The sequence below is a fragment of the Setaria viridis genome, chromosome 5, assembly GCF_005286985.2.
Source record: "Setaria viridis chromosome 5, Setaria_viridis_v4.0, whole genome shotgun sequence".
Lineage (NCBI taxonomy): Eukaryota > Viridiplantae > Streptophyta > Magnoliopsida > Poales > Poaceae > Setaria > Setaria viridis.
This window is the reverse complement of record NC_048267.2, coordinates 37,269,365-37,288,324: the sequence shown is the minus strand read 5'-3', so window position 1 is coordinate 37,288,324 and position 18,960 is coordinate 37,269,365. Positions and strand designations below refer to the sequence as shown.

General features: G+C 44.7%; 3 protein-coding genes and 1 non-coding gene across 4 annotated transcripts; 1 reads left to right on the top strand and 3 right to left on the bottom strand.

Annotated features, from left to right (window-relative positions):
* Positions 1 to 1,944: 1,944 nt before the first annotated feature.
* On the bottom strand, positions 1,945 to 10,492 carry LOC117855936 (uncharacterized). The gene is made up of 8 exons (XM_034738335.2): positions 10,291 to 10,492; positions 10,051 to 10,165; positions 8,317 to 9,362; positions 5,904 to 7,537; positions 5,681 to 5,784; positions 4,375 to 5,168; positions 3,966 to 4,078; positions 1,945 to 3,248 (listed from the first exon to the last, which is right to left on the bottom strand). The coding sequence occupies exons 1-8, from the start codon at positions 10,408 to 10,410 to the stop codon at positions 2,960 to 2,962; spliced, it is 4,215 nt and encodes a 1,404-aa protein (XP_034594226.1). The 5' UTR covers positions 10,411 to 10,492; the 3' UTR covers positions 1,945 to 2,959.
* Positions 10,493 to 10,629: 137 nt separating this feature from the next.
* Positions 10,630 to 10,701, bottom strand: TRNAD-GUC (transfer RNA aspartic acid (anticodon GUC)). Its single transcript has one exon. It is a non-coding gene; the product is annotated as a tRNA-Asp (tRNA).
* Positions 10,702 to 11,377: 676 nt separating this feature from the next.
* On the top strand, positions 11,378 to 13,711 carry LOC117859311 (uncharacterized protein At4g15545). The gene is made up of 9 exons (XM_034742541.2): positions 11,378 to 11,898; positions 12,003 to 12,071; positions 12,242 to 12,295; positions 12,421 to 12,484; positions 12,573 to 12,647; positions 12,748 to 12,993; positions 13,126 to 13,171; positions 13,259 to 13,337; positions 13,436 to 13,711. The coding sequence occupies exons 1-9, from the start codon at positions 11,557 to 11,559 to the stop codon at positions 13,526 to 13,528; spliced, it is 1,068 nt and encodes a 355-aa protein (XP_034598432.1). The 5' UTR covers positions 11,378 to 11,556; the 3' UTR covers positions 13,529 to 13,711.
* Positions 13,712 to 13,948: 237 nt separating this feature from the next.
* Positions 13,949 to 18,835, bottom strand: LOC117859313 (uncharacterized). Its single transcript, XM_034742542.2, has 9 exons — positions 18,634 to 18,835; positions 17,273 to 17,424; positions 16,285 to 16,373; positions 16,062 to 16,197; positions 15,887 to 15,961; positions 15,385 to 15,506; positions 15,225 to 15,300; positions 14,648 to 14,707; positions 13,949 to 14,535 (listed from the first exon to the last, which is right to left on the bottom strand). Exons 2-9 carry the CDS (start codon positions 17,411 to 17,413, stop codon positions 14,407 to 14,409), a joined length of 828 nt encoding a protein of 275 aa, XP_034598433.1. The 5' UTR covers positions 17,414 to 17,424; positions 18,634 to 18,835; the 3' UTR covers positions 13,949 to 14,406.
* Between the last annotated feature and the right edge of the window lie 125 nt (positions 18,836 to 18,960).

Here is an 18,960-nt window from a genome sequence, read left to right as displayed (position 1 = left end):
CGCTCGCGTCGCGTCTCCTCCTCGTCGTTTTGGACGCAAGCCGCTGGCGTTCCCGTGCTCCCGTCCCGTCCCCATTTTTTCCCGGGGCGCTCTGGCTAGCCGGCTACCGCCAGCCGGGCGTGTCGTTTTCTGACGTCAGTTTTTGGTCGCCGGCCAGACGACACGATCGGATGGTACGCCGGGTCGGGTGCTCGGTTACCGGTGGCAGTTCGGTGCCGTCGGTGTCGGAGGGGAAGTGGTGACTGGTGAGTGAAACGATCGGAAATGACCAGACGGAGCGGGGTTGGTGTTATCTTTTATCTCCATGCTGGACGTTGCCACCTGAGCTTTTTCTGGATGCATGGTAAAGGACTAAAGGGAAGGCTCTTTTCCCCCCCACACTTATATCTTACCGTTACGAGAGGATCGTGCAAGTCGAGCCAGAGCCACACACGCGCGCGTCACTGCTGTCGTCGTCGTTTCATTAGGCTGCTACGGGGGTACGGCTGAGATCGAGTGGAGTCAGTACTGGATCGAGCGAGCGGCCAGTAGTTTTCATAGGCTCGTAGCACATCATCATCGCGTCGTCGTCTTCTTCTTCTTCTTCTTTTTTCAGCCTTTCCAGATCGGCGCTAAATGCTCATTACGGCCGTTAACCGGGATCGGCATTCGGATCTCCCCGCGTGCACGGCACAGCCGGCCGGCGCCCAATCTCTCCGGGGGGCTTTTTTGCTTATACTAATCCACCGTCCCACCGGCCGCCGGCCGGGGTGCCGTTGCTTGACACATAAGCAAGCGCAGCGCAAAAGGAACCGCGGCGTTGGCTGCGAGAACCTGTGCTCTGCGGAGCCTCGCTAATCTGAGGGAGCTCGAAGGCGATCCGACCTCCGCCCTGCCTAGTCTGATCCGGCATACGTCGTCGGACAGCGATGGCCGGAGAGGAACGGGTCGTGCTGCCTCCGCGCTCGCCCGGACCTGGACCGGCCGCGTCAACGGACTGCCCGCCCGGTCTCCGCGCCGCGCTGAAATCGGACGTGCAAAAAGGGGCAGAAATCCCTGGTTGGCACGCGTCCGCGGCTTGACGCCGATGCACGTGGGGGAGTCGACCTCAGGCGGAAAGCGAGACGCGCGCGGGGGGTCACGCGCGCCGCGTGGCCCGGGCGGGGTGCTCCGCGTGCGCGCGCCGCCCGCCCGAGGCGGCGTGCGCGCCCGTCCGTTCGTCCGCGCACGGTGCCTCCACCGACCGGTAGCACGTGGGCCGCCCGGGGTGGCCGCTCGGCCGCCCCGCCGAGCGGGGATTTCACCGGTGCCAGCCGCGTGGTGACGGATTTTTTTTTTGGATGGACGGGGGCTGGGCGGCCGGGTTGTTTTCGCCACGTTTGTGGCTTTTTAGCTGGCTCAGAGAGTAGTGGTGTTGGGACTGGCACGATGCAATGCACCAACTGAGGCTTACTCGGGTTGGGCCAGCGTGGACAAAACATCCCTTTCCCTTTTCTTTCCCCCGCTGGAGGAACACTGACTGCTGCTAGTGCAAGGACTGGTGGTGGGAATTGCTTTCAGTGACAATTCCAGGGTTCCAAACTTTCTCTGGCGACCCAGGTAAAGAAGCGGCAGGATGGACTTGCAAGCTGGGCTTCAGAAGTTGACATGGCTACTACTCAAGTACTCATCTGTGGGCTGGCCTGTTCTACTGAGCACCCCTCGCACTTTTTGCCACCAACTGAAGATGATCCACCTGTGAGGGTAGTTCGCCGCAGTTTCTGTCAGCAAATACCAAATGCTGTGACGCAACCTAGATTGTACAGATGAGGGAGAGAGACATTAACACCGTTACTAGAGCTCGTTTTGATTTCATTCCAGTAGCAACTTTGAAACTATATTACATCATACAACTTCATTTCCGTGAGATTACCAACAAGATCTTATATTTAACCAGAACTTGGAAAGAATGAAGAACAAAAGAGAGACATGGCAACAAGCCTGCAAAAAATTACTAGTAACCAGACAACAAGTCATATATGAGATGACAAATTGTGGAACTAGTTTAACATGAGAGTGCGAGGGCTAAATCGTGAAACTTCAGGTCTGACATTGCAAAGCCATAGCCAAGAAATCGCTTGCCTTCATACATGAGTGCATACAGGGCCTAGCACATAGGCAAACACCTCTTGGACAGTCTATGTCCACTCTAACAGGGGAGGAAAAAAACGGGCGAGCAGGACACGAAGGTGAATCCATCAAAATTCGTATCACCTCCTTGCACAAGCACTGTGGCACAGAAACATTGCCTACCCCCTCTGTTATCTAAAAAGCAGAATACAACTATTAATTCATCAAAATTGATTCTGGTGGGACCAAGATATCTTAATCAAAATTCACTTCAGCAAAGAATCCTGCCACCAAAACATACTCCCAGTCTCATCCATATGCCCCATCGTGACTTGCAGCTTCCTCGGAGGGCATCAGATCCTGATCCAAACCTCACACCGATCATCGCCATTTGGCAATCTTACTGAGACCATGCATGAATTGGACGGACCATCTCTTCAATTTAGAAATCTTGATTCAATAATCTCTGATGTACTCATCACGTTTGTCATCCAAACAGTGCAAAAAATCTGCAACCTATTTCGACTCAGACTTCTGGTGAAAACACAATTCTCAGTCCATAATCCAGCATTTGCATGTCCTTTTCTCCGAATGCTTCGCTGTTGGGTTTCTTAGCTGCTCTTGCAGAAATTTTGACAACATGATGTTGACAAAAAAAAAAAAGATGATCTGCAAAATACTTTGGCATCTTCAAAGATGAGAACAAACATCATCCGCTATGCAGTGCCAACTGTCAAAGCAAGGGAGTCATCCAAAATCATGTTATGGGACCATGAATACACCTGTGCGGAACATATCAAAATTGCACGAGGCATTCTTCACTGGTCCGTGAAATGAAAGGCCCAGCTATGCATGCAGCGATACATAAATTTCAGCTAAAAAAGGAACGAGCTAAAGATTGATGCTCGTTGCTTAACTGAACAAACCATTCAGAAATCTGTCTCTCTTGCACAACAAAGGGACCAGATAACTGTCTACTTTGAGTGGCAATAATTTTGTCAAATGGCAATGGAAGGACGCTGAGCAACGCACCAATGGCAGAAAACTGAACACTTAAACTCCTTGATTTTGTAAAACTTGTCCCTGCTAACAATGATGATAACTTGTCCCTCAGCTCACTAACTCTTCTCTGCTCATAACCAACATTATCAATAAAGGACCTGCAAATTGGGAAATAGGATATTGTCAAAATGTTAAGAGCGTGAATCAAGTAGATCATAGATATTAGGATTAAACAACAAATACAAGTCAGAACAAGAAATATATACTTGGAACTTGCATGAAAATACATGAAAAGAAGTGTATGTGCATGCATGTATGTGTGCTTGACCAATAGAGGCAAAATAGATGGTCACAACCTCCAAGGTTCCAAACGACAAAATTTACAGTTATGGCAGGGACCTATTCATTTTATAGAATGTTGGTTTTAGCTTGGATAATGGAATACTGAAAATCTAACAAATCAAAATTTGAGAAATGGGAGAAAAATTAGATCAAAGGATGCGGCAAGATCCTTGGATTAGACATGTCTGAAATTTTGTCTGAATGGGGAGGAAGTTCTCAAACAACTATACTTACATTGTGATTTTACATCAGCATGTACAATGGAATAACTGGTACGATGATTGGACCTAGCTGTGATGTAAAACCGTGTGCAGTATAAGATCGTGATTGAAAAGTTGTTAGGACTTAGGATTTTACATAACAATATCTAATCAGCGATTTATCCTATACAAGTCTTTCTTATTAAAAAAACAGCAGTTTAGCAATTTAATGGCATATTCACACCAGAACACCATCCAGTATAACAGCGTGCCACACTGCCACATACAGCTCATGCGCATTATGATTAAACATATATGGGCAACAGGGCAAACCTTCCGAGTTGGCTGACAAGTACTAACAGAGCAGCTGAATACTCATCGCACATGCACGACTCCAGAATCTCCAGAAGACGGACAATAACGTTGCTGTATGTCCATTCGCAGCTCTGAAAATGTGGACAAAATAATCAGTCAATACTGGAATGGAACAAATAATGTGAAAAGTTGAAGAATAAAAATCAGAACAAATTGAGGGCAAGGCATGGATGATGGTAACGTTCGACATGCAAAATTCCAAATCGGTTAAAGTCAACAACAATAACTTAGCAGCCTGAAAAAGCTATCTAGGATATCAAAATTTGCTGCCTGTGGGCTGAAACTGTATGCATGTTTTGATACTTAAGAACAGAAAAACTATTAAGGAGAAGGAAAAAAAAGGTAAAGGCCACAAAGATACACATACCATATAAATCCCAAAGAGCTCAAGCAAAGAAATTAGCTCGGTAAAGTAGCATAAGCTGATCCCTGCAGGACAGTTACCACTATCCTCAGCTAGTTTTCCTTGCTTGGATATACTGCAAAGCTCACCACAGTTGATCTCAAGCCCACTTGATCCCGAATGAGAACTGTGCCTTGTAGTTTCATTTGAGTAGGCATGGTTATTCCACAGCAGTGAACATAAATCCAGCTCATCCAATAGAGAAGAGATAAAACCATCTATGGAAACCTTATCCACATCAAACAGGCAATGTGCACAGGACGGTAATGTTGTTGGCTTATCTGACTGGACATATGATGACATAAGGCATAGAGAAGGGTCTTTACTCTCAAGAAGCTGGACGACCAACCGTATAGCCGTCGTGAGAAAGTTGCAACTCTTTGGAAAGAGAAACTTGTCACCACACATGGAACCAAAGACATGGAGAGCCAACAGAGTCCACAAAAGATTACTTTTACCCATCTGAAGAACTTTGTACGAAACCTCTAAAACAACATCCACTCTCTCCACTTCCACACATATTGAAGCCAACAGAATGCAAGCAGCGATAAATTGATCTACTTTCGCAGGTTTAACTGAAATCTGTATACCAGCTTCATCATCTAATTCATGATCCTTGCTTGCGCCAAATGCCTTCTGTCCCATTTTTTCACATACTATAACTTCTTTGTTCAGAAGAAAATCTTCAATCAAGGATATAAGAACATCAAGCTGATCCCCTCTCAGAATGGTCCACCTTGTTTCCATATGAGACTTCACTGCAAGGAAGAAAATGTATTGAAAATTATAACTTCATAGTTACCATATGATACCAATCAAAACAACTCAACAAATAATTATAATAACTGTATGGTGCATACCCTCAAATAGCTTTGTCAAAGCATAGAATGAATGAGTTATGAGTTAATAGTAATATGACTGATGTACACAAAAGCACATTGGGTTGAGTAAAAAGCAGCAACAACAAAAAATCACATTCCACAGAGTGTGTGATTAAGCAAATCTGAGCTTGATAACATGTACGTGATAACAGGCCACTGGTATAATCCTACACCTATATGACAAGCAATAGTCAAATAATGACTCTAAAAAGCCATAGAAGTTGGTGATCAGACATTTTAACTACTAACCAAAATAACAAGAGAAGAATAATGTAAGCAGTAACAAAAAAGTGAAGAAATTTACAAATTAGCAAGCAAATAATGGAGAACCTCAGCTAAAAGGGTGGAAAACAAGCAATTAACATATAAAAGAGTTTCAGATGTCATACCACTTAAGGAAAAAGCTGATGAGGCAAAATTTCCATCCGCAAAAGTTTCTTCTGCGAATCTAAGATCCCACAACAAAAGGGAAAATATGAGGGAAACCTTCTCACTGCAAAACAAAGCAGAGCATTTAGTTCTCATAATTGATTGTAAATGATAGTAACAATGTTTGCTTGTGGCTGCAACAGTGCATATAAAACATGAGCTAAACCATGAAAACAAACTTACTCTGTAGATAGCAATGGGTCGGTTGATACTTTTTCAAGCAATGGACCATCAATGGAAGATTCCTTAGAAAGATCTCGAGATTGAGAATCCAGCATCTCCCAATATCTTAATATGTTGATCATGGTGCTTCTTTTCATTCTTGTAGATACAACTAAGTGCATTGGAGGTCTTTCGGATCCACAATAATGCCCAAGCATACTAATTGAGTCCAAATTGTTTGGCTTGGTCACTGTTGTCTCACTTGCCCCAACATTAGATTGCAGTAAAGAATTTGATGATCTGTCACAAATCTTATGTGAGCTGTTTTTGCTAGGCACTTCCTTGGACAAATGCTGGAAATGCAAAATGGAATTTGAATGAACAACACAGCTACTTCCTGATAACACTAGTCTGCCTGTATCAGAATTCCCGGCCACATCCTCATGCAAAAGGCTGCCGAAAGAAGCGTTTGTTGGCATACCAGCCAAACCGGCACTACAAGAAACATTGCCAAGCTGTTCAACATAGTCACTGCACTCAATTCTATTTGAGGATGGATCAAGCTGGATACAATTTTGAGCCAATTTCTGAATCCCAGGCTCTTTAACTTCCAATACTTTGGACATCGTGGAATCAATGGAATCGGATCCAGAGGCAGGACAACAATTGACAGTTCTATCACCCAAACTGCCAGGTTCTGCACATGTAGGCACTTTAGTTCTGCGGGGTCGAATAATGGGTAGGTTTGGTGAAAGAGGTCTCTCCTTTGCCTTTCTGTACTTTTCCTCATCTGCATCATCATCAAAATTGAGTAACTTCAAGCAGTTTTCCTTGATCATTTCCTCAAAGGAGAGCAATGAAGCAAACTTGCTACCTGCACAGTCATTTCCTGCACCAGGAGAAGGCACTTTGGAAGGGAAACTGAAGGAAGGAGCTTTATCAGAGACAGCAAGATATTTTCTCCTATGACTTTCCATGTCACCTTCAGTCACAGACAGCATGTTGTTATTTGAAGGATCATCATTTGAAGTGGCAGCATGGGCCTTCAATTCTGAATGCAGCAAACCATGTTTAGGATCATCATTTGAAGTGGCAGCATGGGCCTTCAATTCTGAATGCAGCAAACCATGTTTATAGGGGAGACAAGCAGCAGGTTCTACAGACTTTTTGGTCCTTTTTCTCCTCCTATCACCACCAAGTGTTTTATCTGTAACTTCTGTACAACCAGACAAGGGCAACTTCGATGCTTCTAGAGGCAATGATCTACCATTACTATCTTTAGGACACCGCTCAGGAACAACAGAAGTCTGGTTATTTCTGATATCTGTTGATGAGGACACAAAAAGGCCATCCTTACCCTGTGAGCCCATGAACTTTTCATCAGATATGGATGTGGGACATGAAGATCTGTAGTGACTTTTTGACTTTTTGGACTTTGTCCTGTGAGAGCTACCAAGAGGAGGCCCTAATTCAGAACTAGTACCTGAGATCGGTCGTGTGCAGCTTTCTCTGGGTAACTGATATGAAGTGTATCCTCTTGGGATAGAAGAGCCGAATGGAACCATCCCAGACTGCAACCCAAAATATGGTGCAGGAACTGAATCATTAGGAAGCAACTTTTGTTCGAAGCCACGTATCTCCGGGTGCTGCTCCAACTGCAGTTATGAGACAATGCCGGTAATTCACATCAGCTTGTATAGATTGGAGAGAGAAAACCAGTATAAATGAACTTTAAAAAAATATAAGCAACATATCAGCAACCACATTAAAGAATGTACAGGTCATATGTACTATAACACATAATTTGTGAATCATAACTGCTTAGTCATAGCCACTCTGATGATCTAGAGGGAAAATCATGTCATAGCATTTCCATTGGTTCCATATAATTTGCATATTAACATTAGATAAGTGACATATTAGTTTGAGCAAAGCCATTACATTTGCAGATAACATAAAGGCGAAAAAGAACAAACTTGGCATGCAAAGTCAACAATGACCTAAGGCTGTACTTAAGAAAGAGTCACCTGACAAATCAAACACAACATTGAACTCAAGCATAACATGTAATCAAGGTACTTGCAAATGCACTTCTAATGACAATTTTTGCTCCGCCATTCTATACTTTGGAAAATCAAGAAGATTTGTTGGGGAAAAAATGAAGACTAAGAAAATGTGTGATCTCAGAAAAAGGAATGACTGCTCCCCGATGATTTTAATAGCATATCAAGTACTTTTTTAATTAGCATTAAAAGATAGAGAGCCCATGAAGAAATACCAAATCACACTGGGATTAAGAAATATTCATTGTTTCTATGTCAGAACTATCATTGTCTTTTGCAAAGAAATTTTAAGCATGTTCCATTTTTTTTTACCAAAATCAACCTAGCAAACATAGATGAAGAGAGTAATAAGTAGCATGCAAGATACAGACCTCTGTTAAGACATGAATACCTTCAACACCACCAGCAAGGTGGTCATCGAGCATGTTAAATCGGCTCAGTAGTTGCATCCAGTCTTGTTTTAAACGCTGAAGCTCTCTTCTTATCAAAGCATTTTTTGCTTTATCTAGCTTTGACACATTCTTCACATGCTTTAGTTGCTCTTTCTTCAGCTTAAGCTTCTCTTTAAGAAGCTTTACATTTGCACTCTCAGAAGCTCTATCAACATGTTTCCGACCATACTTGCCAGAAGAAATCGCATCTCTACCAGCACAAAGTTCATTTGTCTTTCTCTGTAAATGTTCATTCTGTTTCCTCTCCTCTTCCAATTTCTGGAGCAGATGGTCTGCTCGCTTTTTCTCTTCTATTCCATTCTTCGTTTCAACTTGAATACTAGTTCGCAAACGTTCATTGAGTTTCTTCTGCTCCTCTAACTTTGCAAATAAATTGTCAGCACGGAACTTCTCTTCTGATACTTTCTTCCTCTCAACTTCAATTAGTGTTTTGTTCTTTTCAGCTAATGATTTCTCTGAATCAGAACGTTTCTTTTCTCTGGCTACCTTCTGCTTCTCCATTTCAGCCCTTTTAAGTGCCTCCTCTGTTTTCTGAATCTGAGATGCCAATTGGGCTCTGACTTCATTTGCTTCACTCCTCAACCTTTCACATGATGCTCTCCAATCATTGGCAACTTTCCTTTCTGTATCAGCAACTCTTCTATACTCTTCAGACTTCTGTGTTTCTGACTTCAATATCTTTTGCATTTCTAGAGCCTTACTCTTTTCTTCTTCGGCTTTTTTCTTCTCAGAAGCAATCTTCTTCCATTCTTCTCCTAAAATATGTTTGAGCTTTCTATTTTCTTCCTCCAGTTCAGAGATGCGTAAAAGTTCATTATCATGTTTGCAGATATTTTGTGTTTGCTGCAGATGTGAGTTCTGCGTCTTTAATTCAATTATCTCCTTTTCTAGCAGATCTCTGGCATCAGACTCAGTTGCCCTAGCTGCTTCTGCTGAATCACCTCGTAGGCGTTCCTCCTTGCAAACTGTTCATCACAAAAGAGAAACAGATATAATACAACATTAAAGCAATATACACATAAGAAATGGTTTCAGGATGCATGCATCTACACATAACCGTTCATGAAGAATTACATACTTCTTTGGGTGGGTGTCATCATTTCAAGTAATCAAGTGTTTTAAAGTGCGCCATGGTAAGGACAATAAAACTGGGGTCTGATAGATGCTAACGACTAAAAGATGCATTGAGGAGAAATCAAACTGATGTTAATGGATATATGAAGCATTAAAGAGAAATCAGACATACTTTGAAAGATTCATCTTCTCTGGGCACCTTCTGTTAAAATTCCTGCTAGCATGCTACTAACATGCTATGAAATTAGAATTTAGAGCATTAGATACTTCAAAGCAGTGGTTTTTTATAAGAAAAAGTTTACTTTCTTTGCACACAACCTAGGAATGAGAAAAAAAAAAACTACTTGTCTTTCAGCACAGATATCAACAATAAAATAGTTTGACTACACAAAATGTCGGTTCAGTATTGCGGGAATATAATGCGTACAGCCAAACATGTGCATTACCTCAGCATACTTCAGGTGATCTTTTCTTTCTATTTGTAACAGAATCGTCATGCAGAAAAAGAAAACAAAGAGAACAGCACACTCGGAAAAGAATCAGGGAACATTTTAGGCCGAGGGGTAGCCGAATAGGTACCTTTGCCGAGCTCCGAGTTCTCCTTCTGCAGCTTCTCGTTCTCGGCCTGCAGGAGCTTCACCGCCTCCCGCAGCGCCGTCCGGCTCGTCTCCAGCTTCTGGTACTTCTTCCACAGCTGCGGAACCCAACCCCGAAAAAAAGAAACACCCAAAGACAAAGACGCATCAGGAACCGAACGGAGGGAAGAGAGGACGAAACAGGATGCGGCGTGAGGATTAGGGCAGAAAGAGGGTCGATTACCTTTGCGCAGCACGGGTTGGGGCCGCCCACGCCGGCGACGACGGCGGCGGAGGAGGAGGAAGAGGGAGCCGTGGGCGGGGCGTCCCGCGAGGAAGCGGGCTCCGGCGGTTCCGCCGCCATGGCGAGATTCCGATGCGGGGGAGGAGGTTTAGGGTTTGAGCGGTGCGGGGTTGCGGAGGCGGTGGAGCCCGAAGGTAGGCTAGCCGTTGGACCGACGTCAGGCTCGGTTGCAGAGAAGCGAGCGACTGGGCCGACTTCGAGCCCACAACAACCACGCAGATGAGGCCGAAACTGTGGTGGGTGCGTCCAAAAAAAAAGAGAAAGTAGGCAACAAAAAGACGCCGTTGCCGGGGATCGAACCCGGGTCACCCGCGTGACAGGCGGGAATACTCACCACTATACTACAACGACTGAATTGATGGTTCACCTGATAAATATTATGTAACCAAAACAATAGTTCGTGCTCTCGTACGGCTTGCCTTTTGAGGGCAGGCATGTTTGGTTTGAGTTGCTTTAAAATAAGCAACTTATTTGCATATGAAACCCATCACCCTTACTTATTGGATTGCTTATGAAGCTGCTTATAATAAGCAAATAAGCAACACAAGAGTTGCTTATGGGGACTTATAGGGACTAAAAGGTGCACTTTACACCTCCTACCCTCATTCAATGCACTCTACTCCTCTCTCTCTCTCCAAACAGCTAGTGGCAAATATGACAATATCCACCTCATTCAATGCTCATAAGCAGAGTATCCAAACAACTAGACTAAAAATAAGCAACTCCAAATAAGCGACTTTAAGTTGCTCAAACCAAACAGCCCCTGAATTTGATTCAACATCTGGCATCTGCCGCCCCTATGGCCACGAGCCAAGACAGATCGCGCGCCAAGTGGTCCACGAAGAACAACCACGTGCAGCGTCTTCTCCAAAGCTTCTGCACACCATTCCACCACCAGCAGCAGCAGCGCTGCATTTGTTAATCGGAGCACCCGGCCAGCAATCGCCTCGTCGTCCCGGTCACCGAAGGTGGCAGAAGCCGGAGCGAGAAAAGGGAGCCCAAACTCCTGTACGTGCGGCGCGTATTCAAACGCACGCAAAGTCGCAAAGTAACCCCGCCATTCGTCGCGCCCCCACAGTCCCCACCTCGCGCCACCGTCCACGGCCCGAGCTCTCCACCCCCGAACGATAAACGTAAACCGCGGCCTCCCCGCTTCGGATCTCGCCACAACCCGCACCACCGCCACTCCCACGCTCTCCGCCTCCGATGACGCAGACCCCCACGCCCACACCCTCGGCCACCACCGCCTCCGCCGCGCAGGCGCCGGGGCCCGAGCCCGAGCCCGAGCCCGCGCCCGTGGCGGGGCTGCCGGACGCCATCGCGGCCGCGCTGCCGCCGGACCCGTACGAGCAGCTGGAGGTGGCGCGCAAGATCACGGCCGTGGCCGTGGCGGCTCGGGCCTCGCGCCTTGAGCTCGAGGCCTCGCGCCTCCGCCTGATGCTGGCCGACAGGGACCGCGCCGCCGCCGAGCTCGCCGACAGGGCCGCCAGGCTCGAGCTGGCGCTCCGGGACGCCGACGCGCGCCTCCGCGCCGCGCTCGATGACAACGTGAGACCAGACACACCTCGCTGCTTTGCTTTGCTGCCTTGATTTTTCTTCTGGTGCGGTTCCCTGCTTTACTGATCAGCCGGTTGATTTCGTTGTCCGCGAAGGCAAAGCTGGCCAAGGAGCGGGACTCGCTCGCGCAGACGTCCAAGAAGCTGGCCAGGGACCACGCCAAGGTGACTGCATTTTGTTTTGTGACCTGATCAAGATCACAGCACTTGCACGCAAACGGCACACCCTCCCCTGAGCTTGCCGCTGTAAAACGCTCTCTTACCAGAAGTGATCTCACCTGTTAGCTCAGATCTCAATTTTCATATATATTTTTTTCTTTTAACTTAACTTGCAGCTGGAAACCTTCAAGAGGCATCTGATGCAGTCGCTAGGCGACGATAATTTACCAGTGAGTTAGTTCGTCATCCTCTCTGCATTACTGTCGTTGGTCTGCGCTAAGCAATAAGGCAAATTAAGATCACTGCTGAAGTGCTGATGTCCTCGAGGTACTCATGTTTCATGTCCCCTGAACAGATTCAGGAAACTGTAGACATAAGAACCTGCGAGCAATCGGTGGCGAAAGCAAATTCCTGGAAAGGTATTTTTTCGCTTGCACAATATCAGCTCTGGTTGCACTCTGTTCGTCCCCTGAAATGATTCCATATCTGCGTCATTTTTATCTGAAGATGGATTAGCGAATAGCCATCCTGTATCATCTCTTTCGGACGGATCTACTGAAGCTGAAAGCGTAAATCAGGAAGGTACGATCAGTGGCAGGGACACACGCTTCAGAATCGATGTGGCCACAATCTTCAAAAGTTTCTGATGCTCCTTACTCGGTCTGTCTCCTGCTTTGAACAGTAACGAGGCCATTTGAGCAGAGGCTGACCATCACGCACATCACTCCACGCCTCACGTCTGATCCTGCGCCGAAGCTGAGGACCGCTGCCACTTCGCCGAGAAGGTACTCCACGGCGGTGTCGCCTAAGCTGACGTCCGGCGCCACCTCGCCACGGTTGGAAGGCCACATGGCCATGTCGCCATGGCTGCCCTCCAGCAAGATGTCCTCTGCTGCCAGCTCGCCCCCTCGTGGACATTCTATCTCAGGTAGTGCTGATCAGCCAATCGCATAAGCATTCAGCATTAAAATCCCCTGTTTCTTGCAAGTTTCCACTAGTCCTGGCTTAATGCCTAGCAGCAACTCTTTCCCTGACATTCTTTCGACAAACTCTGCTCCAGGACGCACTAGTAGGGTAGATGGCAAAGAGTTCTTTCGTCAGGCAAGGTATGCTAGTCCCCATGCTTGCCCTGTTATACTAAACTTATCCAGTTTCTCATAGAAGGTTGGCATAAACTCGGTTTCGCATCACAGGAGTCGCCTCTCCTACGAACAATTTGCGGGTTTTCTTGCCAATATCAAGGAGCTCAACGCCCATAGGCAATCTCGAGAGGTTCGAATCCTGGACCAAGTTTCAGTTTTTCAACTGATTTGCCAAGAACTTAAGATATTGAATTATTGCTTATATTTGCGTATACTGCTGCCCCCCAGGAAACATTGAGAAAAGCGGATGAGATCTTCGGTGCAGAAAACAAGGACCTATTCATGTCATTCCAAGGGCTGCTTAGCCGCAGCCTGTCGTAGTAAAAGCTTGGCAATTCTCCCTGTTTCTAGTCAGTTGTTACCGTTGCTCATGATTCATGAAGATACAGTAAGTAGGGTACATCTTACACGTTGCATAGAATAAAACAATGTGGGCATATTAAGAAGTGCAGATCAAATCTTTGCCTGGAAAGAGAAATACATGTCCCTTGTGACCTTGTCTTACCCAGCGACTGCAAGAATCCTGCATCATGAACATTTCCAGGTACAAGCACTGGACACCACCAAATGAGTACTAGCTGGACTGATCAAATCAAAAACGTAGAAAAGCTCAACCCAACCTACATCTCACACAAGCAGATCGAACAAATCTAAATTCAGACCATCATTCATGTTTTAAGTTACGTCCTTGCCACTGCTTAACTCACCTGCACAATGAGAATTACCAGGCTTGACAATCAATAACCGAAACAGCCCATCAATAACCAAAACAGCCCATGAAGAGCTGAACAGCTGGATACGAAGTACTGTAAGCAAACTTTAGTTGTACTGGTAGGGAATGCACCGGCTACAACTCTCAAGTCAGAATGATAAGAAATGCATATTAAACCTGTAAGCTGAAGCGGAGAATTTCAACCTTTCTAGACTACTACCTAAATTGTTAAGACGTAGAAGCATCCGATATTCTGATCCACTGAAAAACCATCCTCAGCCATAACCAGACATGCGTATGTACAAATGCAGAGCATCCAGGGAAAATTTCGGGCTGTGTTAAGCATATTTCTGGATCATGTACAATGGCTTTAGCTTGTGCTACGAGCTGCACTGGCGGCTTTACTTGGGAAGTGCATGTAGCTGTAAAGTGGCTGTACGAAGGGATGACTGTCAATGTTCGTAAGCTTGTGTTGCCATTCTTCTCTTCACTGCCTCTTGGCTAACGTCTTTTTAAGGCCTCTCAAGATCTTGGCAAACCACATTGTGTTCATGACAAGCAGTATTGTGGGCACAGCAAATATCAGAATGCAGCTAAAGGTGTGCATCTGCTTGACCTGTCGAGAGAATTTTATTGTCAACAACCAAGTTTAGCTTCAAAATCAACAGCGGGATACTGATGTATACCCTTGCTTTTAAATTTTTAATGTAGTAAGAGAAAAAAAGTACCTGATCATAGTGGAAGTAGATGTGGTAAAACAAGTAAACGAACAGAATTATCCGCGCCACCTGCATGAAGCGATTAGTTCTCCACAATTAGAGAAAAACATAGGAAGTTCCTAAGCAGTACTAGAATGTCTGTCTAACTCCATCAGGACAAAAAACTCATCAAACACAACTACTGACTTGCAGCATTCATATTTCCACTTGAAATATTATAACTCTCCTATCCTAATCCTCCGCACTTCCCCAACCTGCTAGAGCACAAAGATACAAAACGTCTAGTCTTCTAGTGATAGCCACCCTTTGCTCCCTCCTACTATAGATCAAGAGAGCTGGGAAACATCAATCAGAGCATAAGATGTTCCAGGATGGCTGAAATTTGAAAAAAGAACCTTCTATCCCTTACAATGTAAAACTTACAGCAAATTACACCTAACAAAATAACAAGTTTCTGGCTATATAATTCACCTGCTCATTCATGCATTCACAGCATTAGATTAAAACATAGTAAGTATTGTATGATCAACAGCAGGCAATGCATTATTTATAACTTGTAACATCCAATTACACTGTTGTAACATACCAGCCATGCAACAAACATTGCAACACCATTGACAAGATAGGCCTTGGATTTTTTCATCCCAGCAGTATCAAGAAACCTGATGACAGAACAGGTCATGGGTCAGATACATTGAAGTAATAAATAATTTAAAAAAACATTGTGCATTGATTTCAACAGATACCATCGGAGGTTGATTCCAGGTGTGGTTGTTTCAGAGATGAGAACCATGTATGTGTACAACTGTCCTTCCCCAGAATACATAGCATAGACTATAGAAATAAGCGACAGCATATGGTGAAGAACCTGACAATGGCCAACCAGTAATCAATAACAGATAACAATGGAACAGTAAATATTGAAAGTTTGAAACTCCCTTTGTATACAAATGTATGTTGTTTGGACAAGGTGTAATCAATAGGGGTGCCCACTCTGAGTACTAATATGGCTAAACAAGCATTTATCTCTTAATAAAATTAAAGTAATAGATTTACCATGAAAAATGCTTTTATTATACCACATTTTCATAGTTTTTGCCAACACAGTGTGGCAGAAGTTAGTAGTCAAAGTTGCCTTTAGTAGACAATGCCATGTTAAAACAGCATGAATTTATATATAGAGTGAGTAGAAATAAAGCAAGGAGATACCAGAGAAAAAGATGTTAGTGATCAGATATATTCACTTACATACTCCATTCCACCAAGAGAAGGATATGCCCAGAATATCATAGCAAGGTCAGTGATGAAGTACCCAACAGAAACCTGGATAAATTAAACATTCAGTCGGTATGAGGCAAAAGGAGAAAACTGTATATGGTACATAAACTATTCTTGAGTGGAACTGAAATTTAGCATCTTTTACCCCCAGAGTAAAATTTGATAGGTTTGAACTCCGAAAAGTTACTGGTCCGTCCAGCTGATCAGAGAATAGGTTGGAGAAGAATACCAGGTACACCGACATGACTGTGATGAATATCGCATGGACAGTGGACATGCCCCTAAACAAGTAGACAGTGAATGTTGAATATAAACACTCACAGCAATAAGGTGAAAAAGGAAATAACTTCTGCACATGATAGTTCCACCTGTTGTTCCACTCAAGCTTTTGGATTTTTGTAAGTGAACCATAACCCTTGTAGTACAATGAGCTGATTAAGCTTGTGATGTCATAGGCCTATGAAACAAAACGTAAAATTAGCTAAGATATGGGCAGAACTTATTTCAAAAGAAAGTTACTAGAGTTCTGACACACAGAGATTGATCACAAAAAGTTCCATGCAAGAGTTCAAGGCTGGAAGTAACAGAAACTATAATCATTGCTAGCATGTTGTTATCTACACAAATTGCAGTACACTTCCTAATTTGCTATGGATCACCACACCAAATATTGGCTAGGCAGAACTGACACATCGTCCGTGTTATCAATAATTCAAATTTTCTTAGACATTCTAGAGTCAACTAAATTATTCTAACGAAAAGGACTAAACCAAGATATGGCCTAATATGATAAACTTCAGTAAACAGAGAACAACAGAGATTAAACATATGAGTCACACAATAGCTCGTGATGCAAGTTCTAGTTCTGGTTCTGCCAAAAAAAGGGGCAATTAATCATTCATGTTAATTTATGTTTACACATAATGCACTTGTCTTCAATAGCATTTACTGAGATTAACTTACCACGAATAAACGGAATCTAAACAACTCATGATAAAACTGATTGTTAGAAGTCCGGGCAACTGTTAAACCTATTTTACAACAGTAATTTGGCAACTTACCACAATGGGCATAATGGCATATACTCATGCAGTTAAAATAGCAAATAGTTTCAACTTTCAACCAATCTCAGGCACATCGACAGTTTAATTCACTACCATCTATAATTTTTTTCTCTCTGTGCTCCTCCACAGTCCCCGATTTACCTATAGTGTTCTTTTTTATAAAAAGGGATATACCAAACTTATAGTAATCTTCTGACCCCATTTAAACACAAGAACCGTGTGAGCATATTAATTCAAAGGTAGGCTGATCATGAATGTCAAGTATCAACAGGTAAGAGGGGGAATTTCATACCATCTTGCACATCAGGATCCCACCAAGTACAGCAGTGTATGAAACATACGAATCTGCAAGAAGGTACTCCTTAACAAGTGATTCTGCTTTGTACTTGTAGGCCTTGGCTGCCAGCACTGAAGTCGTGGACAGGTCCATCATCACTCAACAACCTAATGAAAGAGACGAGTCAAATAATGAGGCACACCTCCAACCATAGACCATAAGAATAATAAATGACCACCACTGCATATTAACAATGAATGTAGAAGATGCCCTAAGATAAGGGCCGTTATGGAACAATCAGATAATCATCGATGAGAAGTGCAATGGATGTTTTAAATGAGTATCAGAAACCATATAGATCTCATAATTAAACGTGTACTTGGAAACCATAAGGATCTGCCAGCCTAGCTTGACAGATCAGTAAACAATATGGATGTTTTAAATCTGACAATGGAGCCAGATATACTCGATTCCTTTCATGCTTCCTGTTTGCTAGCGGAAAATAGCAATAACGACCATGCTGCAAATAATGAAACTAGGCTAACTAATTAAGTGCAAATAAAAGCAACAAGATACTACCAAAGGGAAATGATCCATCGTTGAAATGTGTCACCTAACAAACAATCACTACAAACAACATGATCAGCAACCATTCGGGGAAAAAATTATGGAAAAATTATACGAAGATAACGAGGAATATACGGTGTTCTCCTCTCACAAGTCACAAGAAATGAGCTCCGAGGACCAAAACGCTGTAGCTTATTGGCCTTCTAAACCACATAAGGCAACCCAAGCACGCATGAGGAATCATGAACACGACGAGTAAAGATAACTGGAGGAAGGAAAAGGTGGGGGCAGGGGGGGCAACTTTTCGCTGCAGAATCCGACCGGCCAGCGAGGAAAAACAGCACAAGCAAAACCTCCCGCACATTGCGACCAATCGGGGCACAGAATCGATTCCCAGAAGGGTCGGAGAGATCAAAAGGAAACAACGGCCGCAGCACCCCGTCGCAAGCGGCGGTAACCGAACAACAACATCGACCAACATCCTGGTGCGGCGGAGGACCATAACCCCCTACGCATTGCGTGCGGAACCGAACCGCGATCGGTGGTCGAAACCCATCATCAGCATCAAACGAAGCAACGCAGACGCAGGAAACAGAAAACCACATGGCGGTGGCGGCCACAACGGAATCCCCCTCCTGCTCCGCCCTCGAGAAGGCACCACCACCCCCAAAGCAAACGAGAACCGAGATCAAACCCACCCAGACCCACCTCGAGACCGCAGCGAGCCCACTTCGCGATCCCTAGGGCGCGCGAAATCAATAAGCGCCAGCAGAGCAGCGCGGGGGTGGAGGAGAGAAGGCATTAGTTACCTTGCGCGGCGCGGCGCGGTCACGGCACGCCGGGAGGAGGAGGCGCGGGGCGGGGCGGGGGCGCTCCCGTTGGTGCAACGCAATCGGGACGGGGGTGGGATGGGTCGGGTGGGGATCCGAGCCGGCTATATTTCGCTTCCACGACGAGTTCTCTCGCCTCGCCTGTTGCGAGACGGAAGGGGAGGGAGGGGACGAGAGAAAGGGAGAAGAAGGGGACTGGAATAATAATGGCCAATTACGAGAGGGCCTTGTCTTGACATGAAAGAAAAGAAATATAAGTAGTAGTAATAGATAATAGAATTATGCAGCAATAGGGAGATAGCATTC